Raw genomic sequence first — 16,417 nt, forward strand, 5'->3', positions numbered from 1 at the left:
ACTTAGAGAGAGGAAAAAGCCTCTCAGCATTGTTTTTGTGCAGGAAGGTGCTCATTCCTGCACAAAAACAATCCTGCATGTAGCAGGGTGCCTGCATTGGCTCTATGCTGACTAAACAACGCCAGTGCAGGGGGAAAAGACAGAGATGGACTATATTGGATAAATGCAGTGCATTCCTGCCCTTTCCCTGTCACGCAGGGCAGCTCAGCAAAATAACTTGCTGCACTGCCCTGTGCCACTATTCACGTACATACGCCTCTAAATGCCTAAACTTCGCGGTCTCTGCTTCTTGCACAAGCACTTTTAACATGTGCTGCCTGTTTTGGGGTCACTGCAATTATGCAGCAATGGAGTACATAATTATGTTGCAGTGTTGACTAAATTATGCAGCAAAGAAAGGTTGCAGTGTAATGTGTGGTTGGTACATTTTTGGATACTTTATTATTTTGACTTTTTTCACATACTAACAGTATCGGCAAAGCTTTTGCCTCATTAATACCAGTTTAACATACAAGTGCAGCAGTGACAACGGTGACCAGTCAACCTTTGTAAACAATGTAGGAGTACAATTTTGCATTGACAAAGGGGCACAGAATGATGTAATCAACAGTACTCCCCAACACGTCGGGCCTCCTGTCATAGAATTTAAACCCAAATTTTATGTTCAGAAACGGTTAAAAAAAGGGAGAAGTGCTGATGAAAGAAACTGAATGGCTTGGAGCCAACTTGGGTCTGGTTCTACTTATAAGCGTATTTGGGACATTCTGTGATTGAAAACGTATTCCACATTGTAAATGTATATTAATGTCATTAACGCATATATTAAACATCAAATAAACGTGCATCCATTGGTTGTATTAAATAACGTTCGTTATAAGCTGTAACTGATCAGTGAAATGCCAAACATACTAAAAATTGGTATGCTTTGCTCTTTTTAGCCACACCTCTGACTCCGCCCACTGACCCAATCCTCTGTTATTCCCACCTCCTGATGCTCCACCCACAGTTCCCCTACTTTTTTTCCCCCACTTCGACCACTGGCTGCAATGCACCTTATGAGAACCCTCGTTTGCCACACGGAGCTGGGTTTGGGGAAGCAGGTCACTACCCTGTGAGGATTTATCTGGTAGTAGAATTGGATGTTTGGGAGACTCGGATACCCGAACTTTCCCTCTCCTACTGATCTGTTACCCTTTTGGATTTTGTACTAGGGGGTTGGGAAAAGTGGTATGACTCAAAGAGTTGTTGTCGATCTCTGTGCTAAGGGCTATTAGATGTGCCTAGGAAAATATTTATGGTGTAAAGGTTTTCGCCCCCTGCCGCGTCCCGCACTGCGGAACAACTGAGGCGCTTGAGCATGTCCGGAACCTGGCCTCATCTTGGCCCCGCCTCCTACTCGCTGCTGTTTAAAGGACATAGTCCCACCCCAGGGTGGATGTGGCAAGTCCTTGTGCAGACAGGGAAGAGAGTTTGACAACCCCATTGAACGTTTAAATGCAAACTTAGTGATTCAATTTTGATTGCAAAGCATAGTGGTACTTTAGGAACGAAGTCGTAACTTTTGATGTGCAGAGGTGTATCTTCGTTTCATGCATCTGAATGTAAAATACTCTCCCGCGACACTTTTTTGTTAGTTGGTCTCCAGGGACAAACAAGAAACCTATTGCTGTATGTGTTGTTTGTGATGGGAGCATTCGCCTAAAAGACTGCATAATCATATGAACGTGTCGCCTTTCAGCTGTACCTCCGAAACTGAAGACCTTGAAAGATGCAACGAAACCCGAGGGTGCGAAGGTGGTGCTGAAGTGTGAAGCTGTTACTGAAAATTCTCATCTTCAATTTAAGTGGCAAAAGGACGGGACGGATCTCAACAGAAAAAACAGTCCTGAAAACGTCAAGATCAAGGACAGAAAAAAGTAAGTTGCGAATTAAGTCATAACTGCAGTGATGGCAATATCGTGCAGGCTGCATCATTACAGAGCCGTGTGAATGTTATTTGTAGCTTGAAATAATGTGAAATAATTGCTGTGAACTACAAAATGTGCTAACTAATGTATCTAGGTTAACATTTTCAGTTTCCCACCTATTATATATGCTACTTGGAGAGCTGCTTTTAGAGACGTGCAGGCTCATTTATTTGGTCATAACAACAACGGAGTTAACCTAATTAACTCCGTTAATCCAATTAACCCAATTACTTCTAAAGACACTTGAAGTATTTCTGCAGTCACAGATTTCAGGCCACTGTTACAGGTTGTTACAGGTTGATAGGCTATAATTTAAATAAACTATGCACAAGTATTAAAATAGACATCATATCAAAAACAATATTTTACAGTATTTGTGAATGAAACAATGATACGATATAATCCTCAGTTCAATGCATATTTATTATTTCAGATATTACCCGTATTATAGACGTTGTTTGATTCTTAACACACCAGTATAATAGAAATAAAGCAATCGTCGTGGTCAGGCTTTTGCTGCACAATACTCATAACTCTCAATGGCAAACCTAAGGTTATCTCAAATGTTGTTTTATGCCTTCAAAAGGTACCTTGTAAGGTATTCGGTGCAAAAGTGTAGTGTCCAGACACTTGACTCTGTGTGACAATTATTTTAGAGGATCTGGAGGGTTTTCTAGATTCCACCTTTGCACATGTTTTAGCTTCGGGCTCCGGTTGTGCTTAAGCAACTATGGTTAATCCATTCAACAAAGTTAGGCAAGATTAGTATAATTAAAGACACGCTTTATTTAGTACATGGTTCTCTTTGGCTTTGAGGTGGGTTTAACTTTTCATCACAAATGAAACATGTCTGTGCTCAATGCTTCTCGCTCTCTTGTGCATTTTCAGGAGTGTACATTACGTTGGCACAAATCTTATATGCAAGAGAACATTTTGTGGGGGTGACCGGAAGTGCTCGCCTCACACACTTTTTTCAACCCAGGAAGACTGCCATTGTTGTTTTCAGATTATCAAACAAGAAATTTATGAAGAAAATGAGGGGAGCAGGTAGTGACGCCCTGTACCACTGTCTACTCCCTCTGAAGCTGCCTGCAACGATTCCAGTATTGAAAGCTGGCACCGAGGGACAGCTTCTCCTTTCCGAACGAGATACCACCTCCATTCAGGAGTCCGTAAGTTTTTTATGATTTGCAACTGAAATTGCATTTACAAAACATTGATACATCTCATTTCGAATCACAAATAGTAGGACATGCCACTTTCTACCCACCTACGATTTGCGATTTGAAGCGAGTTACAAAACCCCTTTAGCAATTTGGAGAGGCTTTGAAAGGAATTTGGTTCATTTTAAAAAGTACTATGTGGTCACAAGCACTATAATTCATCATCATCAAAAACTTTATTGCAGCTATTTCAGCCATAAAAGCATTTCTAATACAATAAAATACATTAAAGTATATCAATAGCAGCAATAGAAAATACATTTTCATTATTAAACTGGCATTTACAGATTCAGTGAGGGTCAGGGCAGAATAACAAGTGAGGCAATTTCATTTTAAAACATTAATTTCAAAAAACAATAATTTAGGTACAAAAGCATTTAAGTAATATTAAAAAACCTTAAAAATTAAACAGCTGTATTCAGTGAGGCTACCAGCTTACAAGCACTCTGTCTCTCACACAGAGGCAATTTCCAAAGTATTGCTGTCACATTAATTAACTGTCATAAGAACAGCCACAAGTAGCTAAGTGCCATTCTTTAGCAGATACCTTCGTTTTAGCCACATAGCAAGGAGAAATTTGGAACTTGCAACAACATAAAGTTGGTTTGTGTCAGATCTTAGGATCCTAAAAAATTCACAATTGTTCCTAATACCCACGTTTCTGCACAATTGAATGATCCATTTGGACCTGGGCTGCTTATATGCAGAGCAGAAAAGCATTACGTGGGCCACTGTTTCCTCCTCCACCAAGCATCCAGGGCAGAGGGACTTTGTAGCGCCCGCCCACTTGTTAGTTACTGCAAACAGCGGGAGCGACCCATATCTGAATTGCAGATACAACTTTCTTGCTAAGGGAGGCTGTATTGAATCTAACACCTTCTCAAATCGTTAATTTTGAGACTTGCTGGACTGAGACGAATAAGAGCTTTGTAAAATAGGCACTTTAGATGTTGTTTCAATGCTCTTTAACACTCCATCACTTTGAAATAAAGTGGAATTTCCAAAAAGAAAGCCACGGTGCATGATGCTTAAAGAAGAATGGCGAGAGCTTAGAAAGAATATTTGTGTTCAGGCTCTAAAAACACCTACCTTAGATGTGAGAGTCTGTATGACACTTGTTTACAATGCCAAGAATACTTCTTTTAATCAATGCACTTATGTTGCCTTATCTCCGCAACACACATTTCCACATATTGCAAAAACTCTGAAACCCCACTACTACTATAGTCACCTTATTGCCATTTATTTGGAAGAAAATGTACAAAATATATTCAAAAAGTGGGCAGTAAGTTTTAGGCTCTGCATCCTTAGTCCCCAAACCCTTCCAATCAGTTCATCAGATTCAGAGCTGCTGAACAACTACCTATTGTGAGAAGTTAGCCTGGTATATGATGTCCACTATTGTAGTGGGCACCCTGCACCAATCTAAACGACCCTTATGGTGATGGTTGTAAAGTCAACCTTATAGACCAGCTATCCTAGTGGTAGCATGGACAAAGCAGTCTTAGGCTAAAACTTCAGAGAGCATGTGAAGCCAGCTGTTTTACCAATAATAATCCCTTGCATATCAAATGAAAGGACACCACACAAGGTATATATAAAATATATATGTATTTATTACTAACACAACCCCTCTGAACTCTTTATGAGGTCAGAGATCGAGATACTTTTTAGGAACAACAACGGTCCCATGCAACAAAGAATCAAGCATAAAGATAAATACAGACACAGTCGATTCTGTATTAAGTGACTTGTCCAGCCGGACAGCGGTCTAAATATTTTTACTTTTAACAGGAATACAAAGAGAATTTCCTTCAACAGTTTCACGTTGTGGGGCACAAGCCTCTACCCCAATTAAGCACAAACACTTTAGTACACTCAAAGTGAACAGGAAAGTGCCTAATTAAATGCAAGCCTCTAAAATCTAAAAGAAAATGTGGGGAAGAAAGAAATATAGGGAGATTTATAAACTCGACTTATATAGATAATAACTCACAACCTGGTGATAAGTGAAGAAGTGGTGTTGATTAAAAACAGCCTTAACGGTAGGGCTAAAAACAATTCAAAAGTGCGATCGACTGGAGTGGGGCTTCAGATATTTACTAAAACAGGCAGGATAATTATGGCTACTAGAGGTTATAGCAAAGAGGCGCGACAAGGGCACCGGATGAACCGGAATGTCCCCAGTGGAAGGATACAAAGAATTGCCCATAGACTTGGGGACTATCAGTAGTTCCCGTGGGTGGGATTCTGCTAACGTGATGGATATTGAGGTTTACGTGTGGTTCAATGAAAAAATGCAGTCCCACGTGGGCGAGGAGCTGCAGTGAACGCGACCATATTAGAGTAGAGAAACCTCCCGCAGTGGTGTAATTTACGGGGGTAATGGCGTGGAAAGGCAGTGATAACCATGCCGAGTGTGGCCAAGGAAGATGGAATTGACTTCACGAGCGCCGGGTAAAAGGCGAAGTGAACGGGTGACGTGAAACGATAAAAAAACGGCGCAGTGAAAAAGCGGGCTTACCAATGTTGAATCCATGGCTATGGGTTGGGCAAGAAGAGTAAAGGTGGTCACCTAAAGAATTAACGGGGAAGGTAGTCAAAATATGGAGATAGAACTGGATCGGTGCCTTGCGGGCAACAAAAGGTGGACAAGGAGCTTACCAATATCAGGAGCCACCAACTAAGGTCGGGAGTCAACGGGCTAGCAACCGGGAAGACGCGGTGAGCTGAAATGCAGGCCCCACGTGGCACTCGTGGAGGGCTGAGCTTCGGTGCAAATGCTCCTCGGGTCTGGGGCTTCTCAAACCCCAATGCACAAATACGAGGGTACCTCTGAAGCTGCACGGTTGGCAAAAAGCAGGTAGACAAAGCAAACCGGCAAGTTACTGATGGTGCCTGTTTGCACAGGGTGGTCACTCCTTGACCACAAGGGATATGTTTTCAGTCTTCCAGTCGATATGGAAAGTCGAAGGTCCAAGAGTTCGTTTCAGAGTTTCTTTCCAGGATAATCTAATGTCTCTAGACACCGCTCCTATCTTTATACTAAACTAAGGGGCTGGATTACCTGCTAGGTCCCTCCTATGGGTGGAACCTGGGAAGGGAGTGATTACACCCCTTTTCCTTTGTCCAGTTTCGCCCCAGAGCTGGGGCTGGAGTGCCACAGCAACTGGTTTGAACCGGGCTATGCATGGAGCACCTTGTGTGCCCCAGGCAGTGTCTGAAAATGAACCCACCCTGCCCTAATACACTACAGTTTGTCTGGGGAGGTGCTAGCACCTCCCTCAACAGGAAACCTATTGTCCAAGCCTCCCTTGCCGGAGTTTTGTCCAGCTGCAGGAGGTCAGACTCGTGTCTGTGGCAGCAGCATCCATTTTGTGATACTGAGGCTCTGTTGAACTTTAACCGGGTAAAGCAGTAACTACATGTCTTCTCCCTCTAGAAGGGTGGAATGCCGCCACCAGGACTGGGGGGGGGGGGGGGGGGGGTAGTATTTCAAAGTGTTTGACACCTTACACGACATGTTTTGATAAAGCCAGACCAAAGTTAGCATTAACCGTGAGGATTATAATGCACTTAAGAGTATACTGTCAAGTCAAGTCAAGTCAGAGAATTTGTATAGCGCACTACATACCCAGAGGGTTTCAAGGCGCTTAGGAAGGGGGGAGGATTACTTGTCAAATATCCAAGTTTTAAGTTGCTTTCTGAATGCTAGGTGGTTCTGGGTAAGGCGAAGGTAAGCGGGGAGTGAGTTCCATGTTCTAGCAGCCAGGTATGAAAAGGATCTGCCTCCCATGGTGGTCTTGTTGATGCGAGGTACAGTGGCGAGGGCTTGGCTGGAAGAACGTAGTTGGCGGGAGGGGGTGTAGAAGGACAGTCGTGAGTTGAGGCATTCTGGACCGATGTCGTAGAGTGATTTGTGTGCGTGGGTAAGCAGTCTGAAAGTGATCCTCTTATTAACGGGTAACCAGTGGAGGTCTTTAAGGTGACCAGAGATGTGTTCGTTGCGTGGGATGTCTAATATGAGTCTGGCTGAGGCGTTTTGGATTCGTTGGAGTTTCTTCTGGAGTTTTGCGGTAGTACCTGCGTAGAGGGTGTTTCCATAGTCCAGACGGCTCGTGACCAGAGCGTGGGTGACTGTTTTCCTTGTGTCGGAGGGGATCCAGCGAAATGTTTTTTTGAGCATGCGAAGAATGTTGAAGCAGGAAGAGGATACGGCGCTGACTTGTCTGTTCATTGAAAGTGAAGAGTCCAGGATGACGCCTAGGTTCCGTGCTTGGTCTGTCGGGATGGGTGCTTTTCCGAGGGCTTCCGGCCACCAGGAGTCGTCCCATGCAGATGGGGATGTACCTAGGATGAGGACTTCTGTTTTGTCTGAGTTCAGTTTCAGGCGGCTTAGTTTCATCCATTCGGCAACTTCTTTCATTCCTTCGTGTAGGTTAGTTTTGGCGGTGCTGGGGTCATTGGTGAGAGAAAGGATCAGTTGCGTGTCATCCGCGTAGGAGATGATGTTGAGGTTGTGTTGGCGTGCGATGGCCGCAAGGGGGCTCATGTATACGTTGAAGAGGGTGGGGGTATGGCTATATCATAGAACAGCTATAAGGACATTGTTCCGAAAGCTGCAGACTGGCTCAGCTCATGCTACAGCGCCATTTCTCATAAAACCAAGCACTCTGCCTTCAGGATTGTCAAGGCCTGCCATAGGAGTGACTTATAGGTATATATGTGTCTATTGATAAGGTTAGATATAGGTATACCCTGTCTAAGCAAGGGGTGATTACACCACCTTGCCCAAGCTGAGTGATCAGCCTGTGGTGTCATTTTGGATGGCCTGCAAGGGGTGGCATAATTCATGCTGCAGCCCCTGGTAGGCCTTGGATGCACCTATGCCCTGGGTACCTATGGTACACTATACAGGGGCTCACAAACGTGACCCAATTCCCAATTAGGTATGTACCTAAAGTGCATGGTATGAATTTAGAGAGAACAGCTGGGCTGTGGGTCTGATTAGCAGGCACACAGCCACACTAAAGTCGAAAAACCAGAGTATCACAGCAAAAAGTGTGAGTGACCATAGGAAGCAAACCCTACTCTCCTACACCTATCTTTAAGTGTTTCGCTACAGTGACAAATGTTGAAAAAATAGGCTGTTTTTAATCAACACCACTTCTTCACTTATCACCACGTTGTGAGTTATTATCTATATATGTCGAGTTTATATATCTCCCTATATTTCTTTCTTCCCCACATTTTCTTTTAGGTTTTAGAGGCTTGCATTTAATTAGGCACTTACCAAATGTCCTGATGATGATGATCCCTTTGATTTAAAAGTGGGAATGAAACGCCGTCGACCAGCTTATGTTCCTTATACATTGTTTATATTATGTACTCTGTTGATGTAAAGGTGCATCTTGATATTCTTGTTCTTACTACGATTTTGAGAACACTTAAAGCTTTTTGCCTAAAAGCCCTTTCCTGTTCACTTTGAGTGTACTAAAGTGTTTGTGCTTAATTGGGGTACAGGCTTGTGCCCCACAACGTGAAACTGTTGAAGGAAATTCTCTTTGTATTCCTGTTAAATGTAAAAATATTTAGACCGCTGTCCGGCTGGACAAGTCACTTAATACATAATCGACTGTGTCTGTATTTATCTTTATGCTTGATTCTTTGTTGCATGGGACCGTTGTTGTTTTTAAAAAGTTACTCCCTGAAGTCCTGTGCTGACTTGCTTGGGGTTCCCTTGTTGTTTGAAACATACTTTGCGCAATCGCATGATATTCAAGGGCAATTGCTCGGCCTTCCACTTTCACAAGTGGCTCACTTCCTCGCCCCTTTTTTTCACTCTCACCTTGTGTGCATTTTTTTACCAACCCCTATATTGTCCTTCTTTTTCCCTACACGAACACAGTTTAACCGATATGTCAGACCAAGCTCCATTATACTCAATCGAGTATATTAAAAAGATCTGTGAAGGTCCCTCAATATTCACGGACCTAGATGTTAATACCCCAACAGCAGGCTCTAATCTTTCGGAGAATCTAGAGAAACAGAGAAATAAATTTGTCCGATTGGAGTTAATGATACTGATGCTCACTGAATACTTAAGATCTAATACCATACCTCTGGGTTTGCAAGTGAGGAACATTCCAGGAGTATTGACAGATCACCCCAAATATATCACCGGGTTTAGCCACATAGGAACTACATGTTCCCGTCATTGGTTAGTCACTGGTATTGAAACAGCAAATGAGGAACTAAAGACATTAGGTGAAATTATCAAGGACATTGAGAAACAAATAAATGATAACAATACCGTTCCTGACGCGAAAAAACTTCTAGACAAAGTTGACAAAACAGTACTTGAATTCCACCGCATTGAACAGAACAAGAAATCTAATAAAGTAAAAAAAGGTATTAAATCCTTCACAGCTGAACGTGCATACCCATATCTCCAAAAAGACTTTTACACGAACCGTAATTTCAATCAAAACCCACAAAACCCTAGACCTTGGGGCCGCTTTAACAGGAGAAACACCATTGTTGGCTTCACAGACTCCTCTGCAGACTCTTCCGATAGCTCGGATCCTGGAGAGGGGGCCAGCTCATCAACCCATAATCAAAACCCCCATTTTTTAGGGAGAGGCAACTCAGAACCAGCCAAAAGGGGCTAAAACGTCAACCAAGGTGGTACAACCCTCCAGGCGAGAGGCAAACCCGCCAGAAGTTCTACCAGTGGTAACTGATCCCGGTAGTACTAATGTAGTGTAGTTCCTAGTTTCCCACTAGGCCCTGCGCATTGGAATAACATAAACAGTAGTATCGACGTGGAACTGCTTATATTCCAGGCCTCCACTGACTATGCTAAACTTAATTGGGTTGTGTTACCAACTAGCTCAGAGGTCACTGGAAACTTTCTTCTCTGCATAGGAAGTGATCAGCTTCCTTGGCACAGACAAGAAGGGATTCAGCTTTCCAACAACCGTGCAACATGACAACTTTGCTCCTCAGATCAAGAGTCGATCTCTAGGGTCGTGTGAAACAATAGACACAGATTTCACTCAGTCAGTCTAGTGCAGTTTACTTTCACAGTATGTAGAGAATAGAGAGACGGGCGTTTATCAATAAAGGTTAACATTTATTGAACAGTCTTTCTTCTCGTACAAGAGAAATGTATTGCCACAATTGCAATAACTGTTATTATAAAAAGTACGTACAGTAAGATAAGTATTGCGAAATAGAACTGTAAAAGCATTGATATGGTTTCTTAGCCATACAATGGTTAAAAGTAATAAAACATATATACAGTCATATATACATTAGGCTAACATACTCAACTGGTGCTTCTAACTAAGCCTACCCCAGTGTGCCTGACCTAAGCCTAACACGTGAAAAGGGGAGTAAGTAAGTAGCTAAAGTTAAGTTGGTTTTGCCAAGGTTTGTTTCAAGAATTCTCGTCTAAGGGTTTAGTCAACACCATACCTCTGAATAGAATGATGGAGGATTGGTATCTCCTTCAGGGGTCTCTCTCGATATCCCAGTCACCCGCGAGGGTAAACTGGAAGCGCCGGGACTGGATTTCTCTGCACGAGAAAGGCAGCGGCTTCTCTCAGCGCGTCGAGGAAGGAGGGGTGACAGCGTCCGCGGGCAGCTGGAATCGGCTGGATGTCTTCGCAGAGGACGGCTGCACGGCTCCTCAAGCGTACTGCACCATAGGTCGCGCTGTAGCGGCGATAATGGTAATCAGCAGCTTCACCACCACAGGATAGCAGGCTGCAGCGACAGAGTGCTAGTTTTTACCAACACGGGGTCATGCAGGCAGCTGGCATCAGCAACAGTAGCTCACAGCTAACAGCTCACAGCTTCGCATTGCTTAAGGCAACGTTGGTAATATTTATACCTGACAGGTGCCGGGTTTGACGCAAGTTTGCTGGACATAAGACGTCAATTAAAGATGTCACTAGGAAGTGACAGTTATCAGTTGCTCATTAGAGTTCTATTACTAATCAAAACATAGCAAGCGGGGATTTCCAGGTTTGCTAAGTTTTTATCTTGTTGAAGAACTCGGAGTGTTATCTAGGAATATCAGATAGTGACTGCTGCTCTGTCATTGCACTAATTGGTCGCAAAGGAAGTAGCAGAGAGTCATGCTGGAATGTGGCTCTGTTCGTGTGAGGCCAGAGATGACTTTTCAGAAAATCGCACTTGAACGGTTATGCCAATATAGGGAATAAATGGATTTATAGCCAAATAGGGGCATAAGGTTACAGTATCGATCAGGAACCTAGATAAGCACGCAACACCCACTCCACGTATACATGTCCATCAAAATTACTAAAACTAAAGCAATTAGATGCATGTGTAACATTGCCCACCCCAAAATACATAAATGCATTCGAAATAGGCGTACTTGTAATACATGGAATTTAGGTACTGTACGTTTTTTAAAGCATAGTAATCATTCAAAAAATTATTGCATATGAAGTCAATGAACAATTATGCAAAAGAATTACACATGAAGTATCTCTGACAGAAGAAATGCGAGATAAATCATCACATAAAAATGCATTGTAATAACATGTGTGCTAGAGGCTGGTGTTATGTTGTTATGTCTCTAGATGTGCTTAGAAATAGAAGTGTGAAGCTTCTGTTCTCTAAGAATAGTTTTTACGTTAAGCAAAGAATTGTTCGTGCCAAAAAAAGGGTCAATATTAGAAAAAAAATGTCCAATTCAAAGAAAATAGATTTCCAAAGCTCCTGGCAGTTTTTGTTGATCAAAACTGAAGGCCGAATTCAGAGTTTATGGGAACGCTGTGTGTCGGAAAGCTTTTCAAAAGTTATTGTTTCTCTATGGGTGAGAACATCGTATCAGACAGGCTCGCAAAGAATTGGTCTACAAAATCAGGTGATAGTTCAACCAAATTAGATAGCGCTGTAACTTGGCAGGTGTGAGAATGATTGCTGTCATCGAAGGCAGGACCAGCAATGCTCACAGAACGTTGTACCTGGATGATGTTGCTTTTGTCACTCGCTCCACTGTTACCACTTGGCTGTAGTACAGGAGTCTCCACGAATGCCGTCATCAGGATTGGTAGCCGCTGGGGACAACACAATGCGTGAGCCGTTATTGGACTTAGCAAAGTATCGACGTCCATTGGTACTGCTGATGGAAGTGAAAGACAGATGTCCAACACGCATTCCTCGCCGCAAAGCATACACCGTAGCACAGGTAAAATGCAATTTTGCCATATTGGTCTGAATGAAAGGAACCAGGTCATGTTTAGATCTCTCAGCCTGGCCAATCCGAGGACGTTAGTTATCCTGTCCCTGTAGCGCATTGCTAGGATTGTCTCTTCCATTCCCATGGGAGCTATGTCTGAGCCGAGGCTTGCCATAACGTAGCAGGATGGTCAAAAATAGAATCCCTGCGATGAGTCCCAAAAATAGTGGAATGCCGCCAAAGATGGAGTGCACAAAATTAGGAAAGATTCCCAAAATTGCCTGGAAGGGTGTCAGCAGTCCTGTAAAGACTGTCTTAAATATGCCTGGGATGCTTGTTGCACTAGACATGTTAAGGAGTTGGCTGAACATTTCTACGAAATGCACGGGGCAATTTGTTGATAAAAGGTCATGAACTTCAGTAGCCGTCCTTGCGACTAGAAGATCATACGTCTCTTTAGATGACGTTATAGGCACTGTTGTCTGTAAAAGCACAGATTTCATTTTGCTTAATGTATCAATTCGTATAGAATAGAGATTCAGACGAGGCCAGAGGGGAGTCACTATGTCTGGAGGCCCGCTCGGAAACAATGCTTGCATACAACATTTGACCATGGACGTTACTTGTACTAGATAACTTAGTCCGGGCGCGAGGCCACAGCACCTGTGATCCGTTCTAAGAATGTAACTCCCGTTTGCGAGTTGCATAAAGAAGGGCTCTATCTGAGTTGCAGGTGTGACTAGCTGGTGGCATGAGAGGTTGTTTGAATTTCCATCACATGCTCCGTGTAAATTAATACCCTGACACAAAAGTATACCGCTTAGTGAGTGTTTACAGTTGTCACCACTAAGAAATACATTTTTGTCACTGTCACTATAGCAAGAATGAGTGTATGGTAATTTCCATTCGGATTTTACATATCCCTTACCCAATTGTTCATATTGGCCAGCAGGTATGTACTCAAGGCATTTATGAAATCGGAAAGTTGTTATCGGAATTGTGATAATTCCGTGTATTATCCATTCAATGACAGGGCTCTCTGACATTGTCAATGGTAATCTCTCGAGTTTCTCGATGCTCAAGATTGTATAGTCTGCTCCTTTCTGTGCCAAACTGATCTGTTTATCAGTAAGGTTAAAAATGGAAAATAATGACGTTGTGTTGATTAAACGCCAAGGCACATAGCCTGAACGAAGATTTTGCAGCGTCCAGCCTAGTTCTATAATAGAGCGTAATTGAGACTGGCCATGTTGTAACATTAGCAAATCTCTGTCTATCACATCAAAGGCAGAGGATACAATATTGTCCAAAGAATATATTCTGGAAGACAGAGTCATTAACCCATTGTCTACCACAGAAAGTGATTTCTCCAAATTAATACGATCAATTTCTCGTATTTTTTCAGCAGTTTCAATTTGCTTTACTTTCCAAGCCTCGTTGTAAGCAGCATAGATACTGGTCGCTATGAAACGCTTTTGACGCTGTTTGCGTGGTCCAAGAATGAAATCGCGCAAATCAGCACCATCTTTTAATAAAGACAAGTGTTGCTTAATTTCAGCCAGTGTGGACGAAGTTAGCCATTCTAGGCAGAGTTTCCCTACACTGTATGTTGTTATAATCCCTGGATGTTGTCTCTGGGAGTATCTAGAGTCTAATCTGGTCATTTTTAAACCCTGTGTTTTATTCAGGAATCTATCTTGACAGCTATTTGTGTCTGTAGGCCAGATTAACCACTTTTTCCAATCAGGATGTGTTCTGTTGAAATGTAAAATTTGTGACACGTCTAATTCAATATCAGCTGTTGCATTTTCAGGTATTGGCTTTGGTATAGACGGTGTTTTAAGGTCTTTGATCTTAGCTAGGCCAAGAAAAGATGTTTGGTGTACTGTGTCATTTAAAAATAACATTTGTTCAGGTATCATGCAGGTTCTAAACAGTGCTTCTATGCCTTGCACCTGCCAATCTTTTGTACCCCAAATCGTTTTCGTTTCAATATTATTTTTCCAATAATCAAAACCAAATGTCATCATTTTGTCATAAAATGCTTCTGAATATATCAATTTAGAATTTGTCAGCATTGTTTTCATTCCTGTTTTATCTAACAGTTTGTAATAAAACGTTTCTGCATCACTGGTGTTAAACCCTGAGAAGTATTTGAATTTCTCAAAAAATGCTTTAGAACTGCTTTTAGGTGGTGTAGAACAATGTTCCCATTGATTATACAAAAAAACATTTCTAGGCTGTGCAGATTTATGCAAGTAATGATCCCCATAATGGGTGTAACAGAATAACTGCTCATAACTAGATGAACCTTGTAAATAATCATGATCTGTGAATCTAGCTGACATTACTAAATCAGACATCATGTCATTAATACTGTTAAAGTCCCAATCATCAGAGAATGTACTTGGTGTCACAAAGTCACTTAAGGAAACCTTTAGTTGATGAGGATACTTCAGGATTTCGACCGGACCATAGATCTCATAGTCTGTTTTCTCCCATACTACCCCACCAGGTATTGGAATTGCTGTGACATTTACTGTTGACAGTTCTCTTTTCTTCACGTGGGATGATCTGTGTGGTTTCAGGACTAGGTTGATGTTCTGACTTGCTGTGTCCATTGTAATATATTTTCCTTCAATGAATTTTCCCAAACACAGTACCATGATGAGCCAAAGCAGGAGGAAAAATACACCTAGACCAAACCAGAACTCTAGCCAAGGGGAAATAAGGTAGATTTCCTTCAGTTGACGAAAGAGTTCCGTTGCTTTTTCTTTAAAAGACTTTTTTGTTTCTGGCATCACTTCGGGGTCATTTAAATCTTCAGAGAAGCTGTCGAAGTTGATAAAATAACCAGAGGCAGTTCTGTCAATTGATGGGATTGTTCTTTCAATCTGTCTCTCGGTAGCACTTTCTAATGCCACATTAGTGTAGACTGGTGTTGTTTCTTGACGAACTGTTTCAATCTGTGTTTCAAGAGGCACGAGTTCCATGGCATTATTGCATAGTCCTTCATTGTGCACTGCAGGCTGATCGAATGTGATTAGTCTTTCAGTTTGAACCTCTTGGATTGTTGCAAGTTTGGGTATTCTGTTGTTTCTTGGGAGTCAACTGGGCCTACTGTTGATTATAGGCCACATGCTTGTGGTTTTACCAGATCGATAGACACGACTCTGTTCTCCTTTTTACCAGCAAGGGGCGGTAGCACAACTGATCTTGTTCCGGTGACTGCTAAGACAGGTACTGCTTTTCTGTAAGAAGGCCCAAATTCCTTCTTCACCGCGATCTTTTCTCTGACTAGATCCCCAATCTTTGGAATCCAGACAGGCCTTGCTGGGGCTGTTGCGGGTGGTGCCTCGTCAGTGGTACTTGGCTGTTGCTTTAACTTTATGTTGCTTAATGATTTTCTTGTTTCATTCAGTTCCTGTAAAACAGCCAAACGGTCTTTTACTTCAAACTGCTTTGTTTCTTCTTGTACCACTGACATCTGACTATCGAGGTCCTGAACGTTCATTCTAATTCCGAACAATAGTTCGTATGGGCTGAAACCTTTTAGAGAATTTCTTGGCATGTTGTTAAGACTAGTCTGGACACTTATTAAATGTTTGACCCACCCAGCGCCTGAACCTAATACCTTCGCTGTTATAGATTGCTTTATGTCCCGGTTTTTTCTTTCTACCACACTTGTGCGACGGACAAGAATACCACAACCCAATTCCCATGCTAGCCATGGCCTCCTCATAAGCTCGAGAGCTGAAAGCAGGACCCTGGTCAGAATGGAACGTGGTAATTGCGTATATGCCGATATGGACTCGCAAATCTTTTATAACCGTTCTAGCGTCAGCCGAGCGCTGGTGGCCTCATTTTTTAAGTGCTTTTCGTCTTAACTATTAATAGGACGCAGGGTGGGGTGTAGGCAGCGTTACGCTCTTTCTTACTGGTAGCCGGTAGCAAGGTTCGCTACTGCGATCCCTATTACAGTTTTCACAGTTGTTTGCATATATTTGGTG

General features: G+C 42.5%; 1 protein-coding gene across 2 annotated transcripts in view; it reads left to right on the plus strand.

Moving 5' to 3' along the window:
• The window catches only part of NRG1 (neuregulin 1), a 1,782,260-nt gene that overhangs the window by 376,369 nt on the left and 1,389,474 nt on the right, over positions 1-16,417 (plus strand). For both annotated transcript variants that reach the window (XM_086961809.1, XM_086961808.1), the window contains exon 2: positions 1,739-1,916. In XM_086961809.1, coding sequence (XP_086817935.1) covers positions 1,739-1,916 — 178 coding nt within the window. The remainder of the gene's footprint in view (positions 1-1,738; positions 1,917-16,417) is intronic.

Source organism: Lissotriton vulgaris, chromosome 3_1 (assembly GCF_964263255.1).
Source record: "Lissotriton vulgaris chromosome 3_1, aLisVul1.2, whole genome shotgun sequence".
Taxonomy (NCBI): domain Eukaryota; kingdom Metazoa; phylum Chordata; class Amphibia; order Caudata; family Salamandridae; genus Lissotriton; species Lissotriton vulgaris.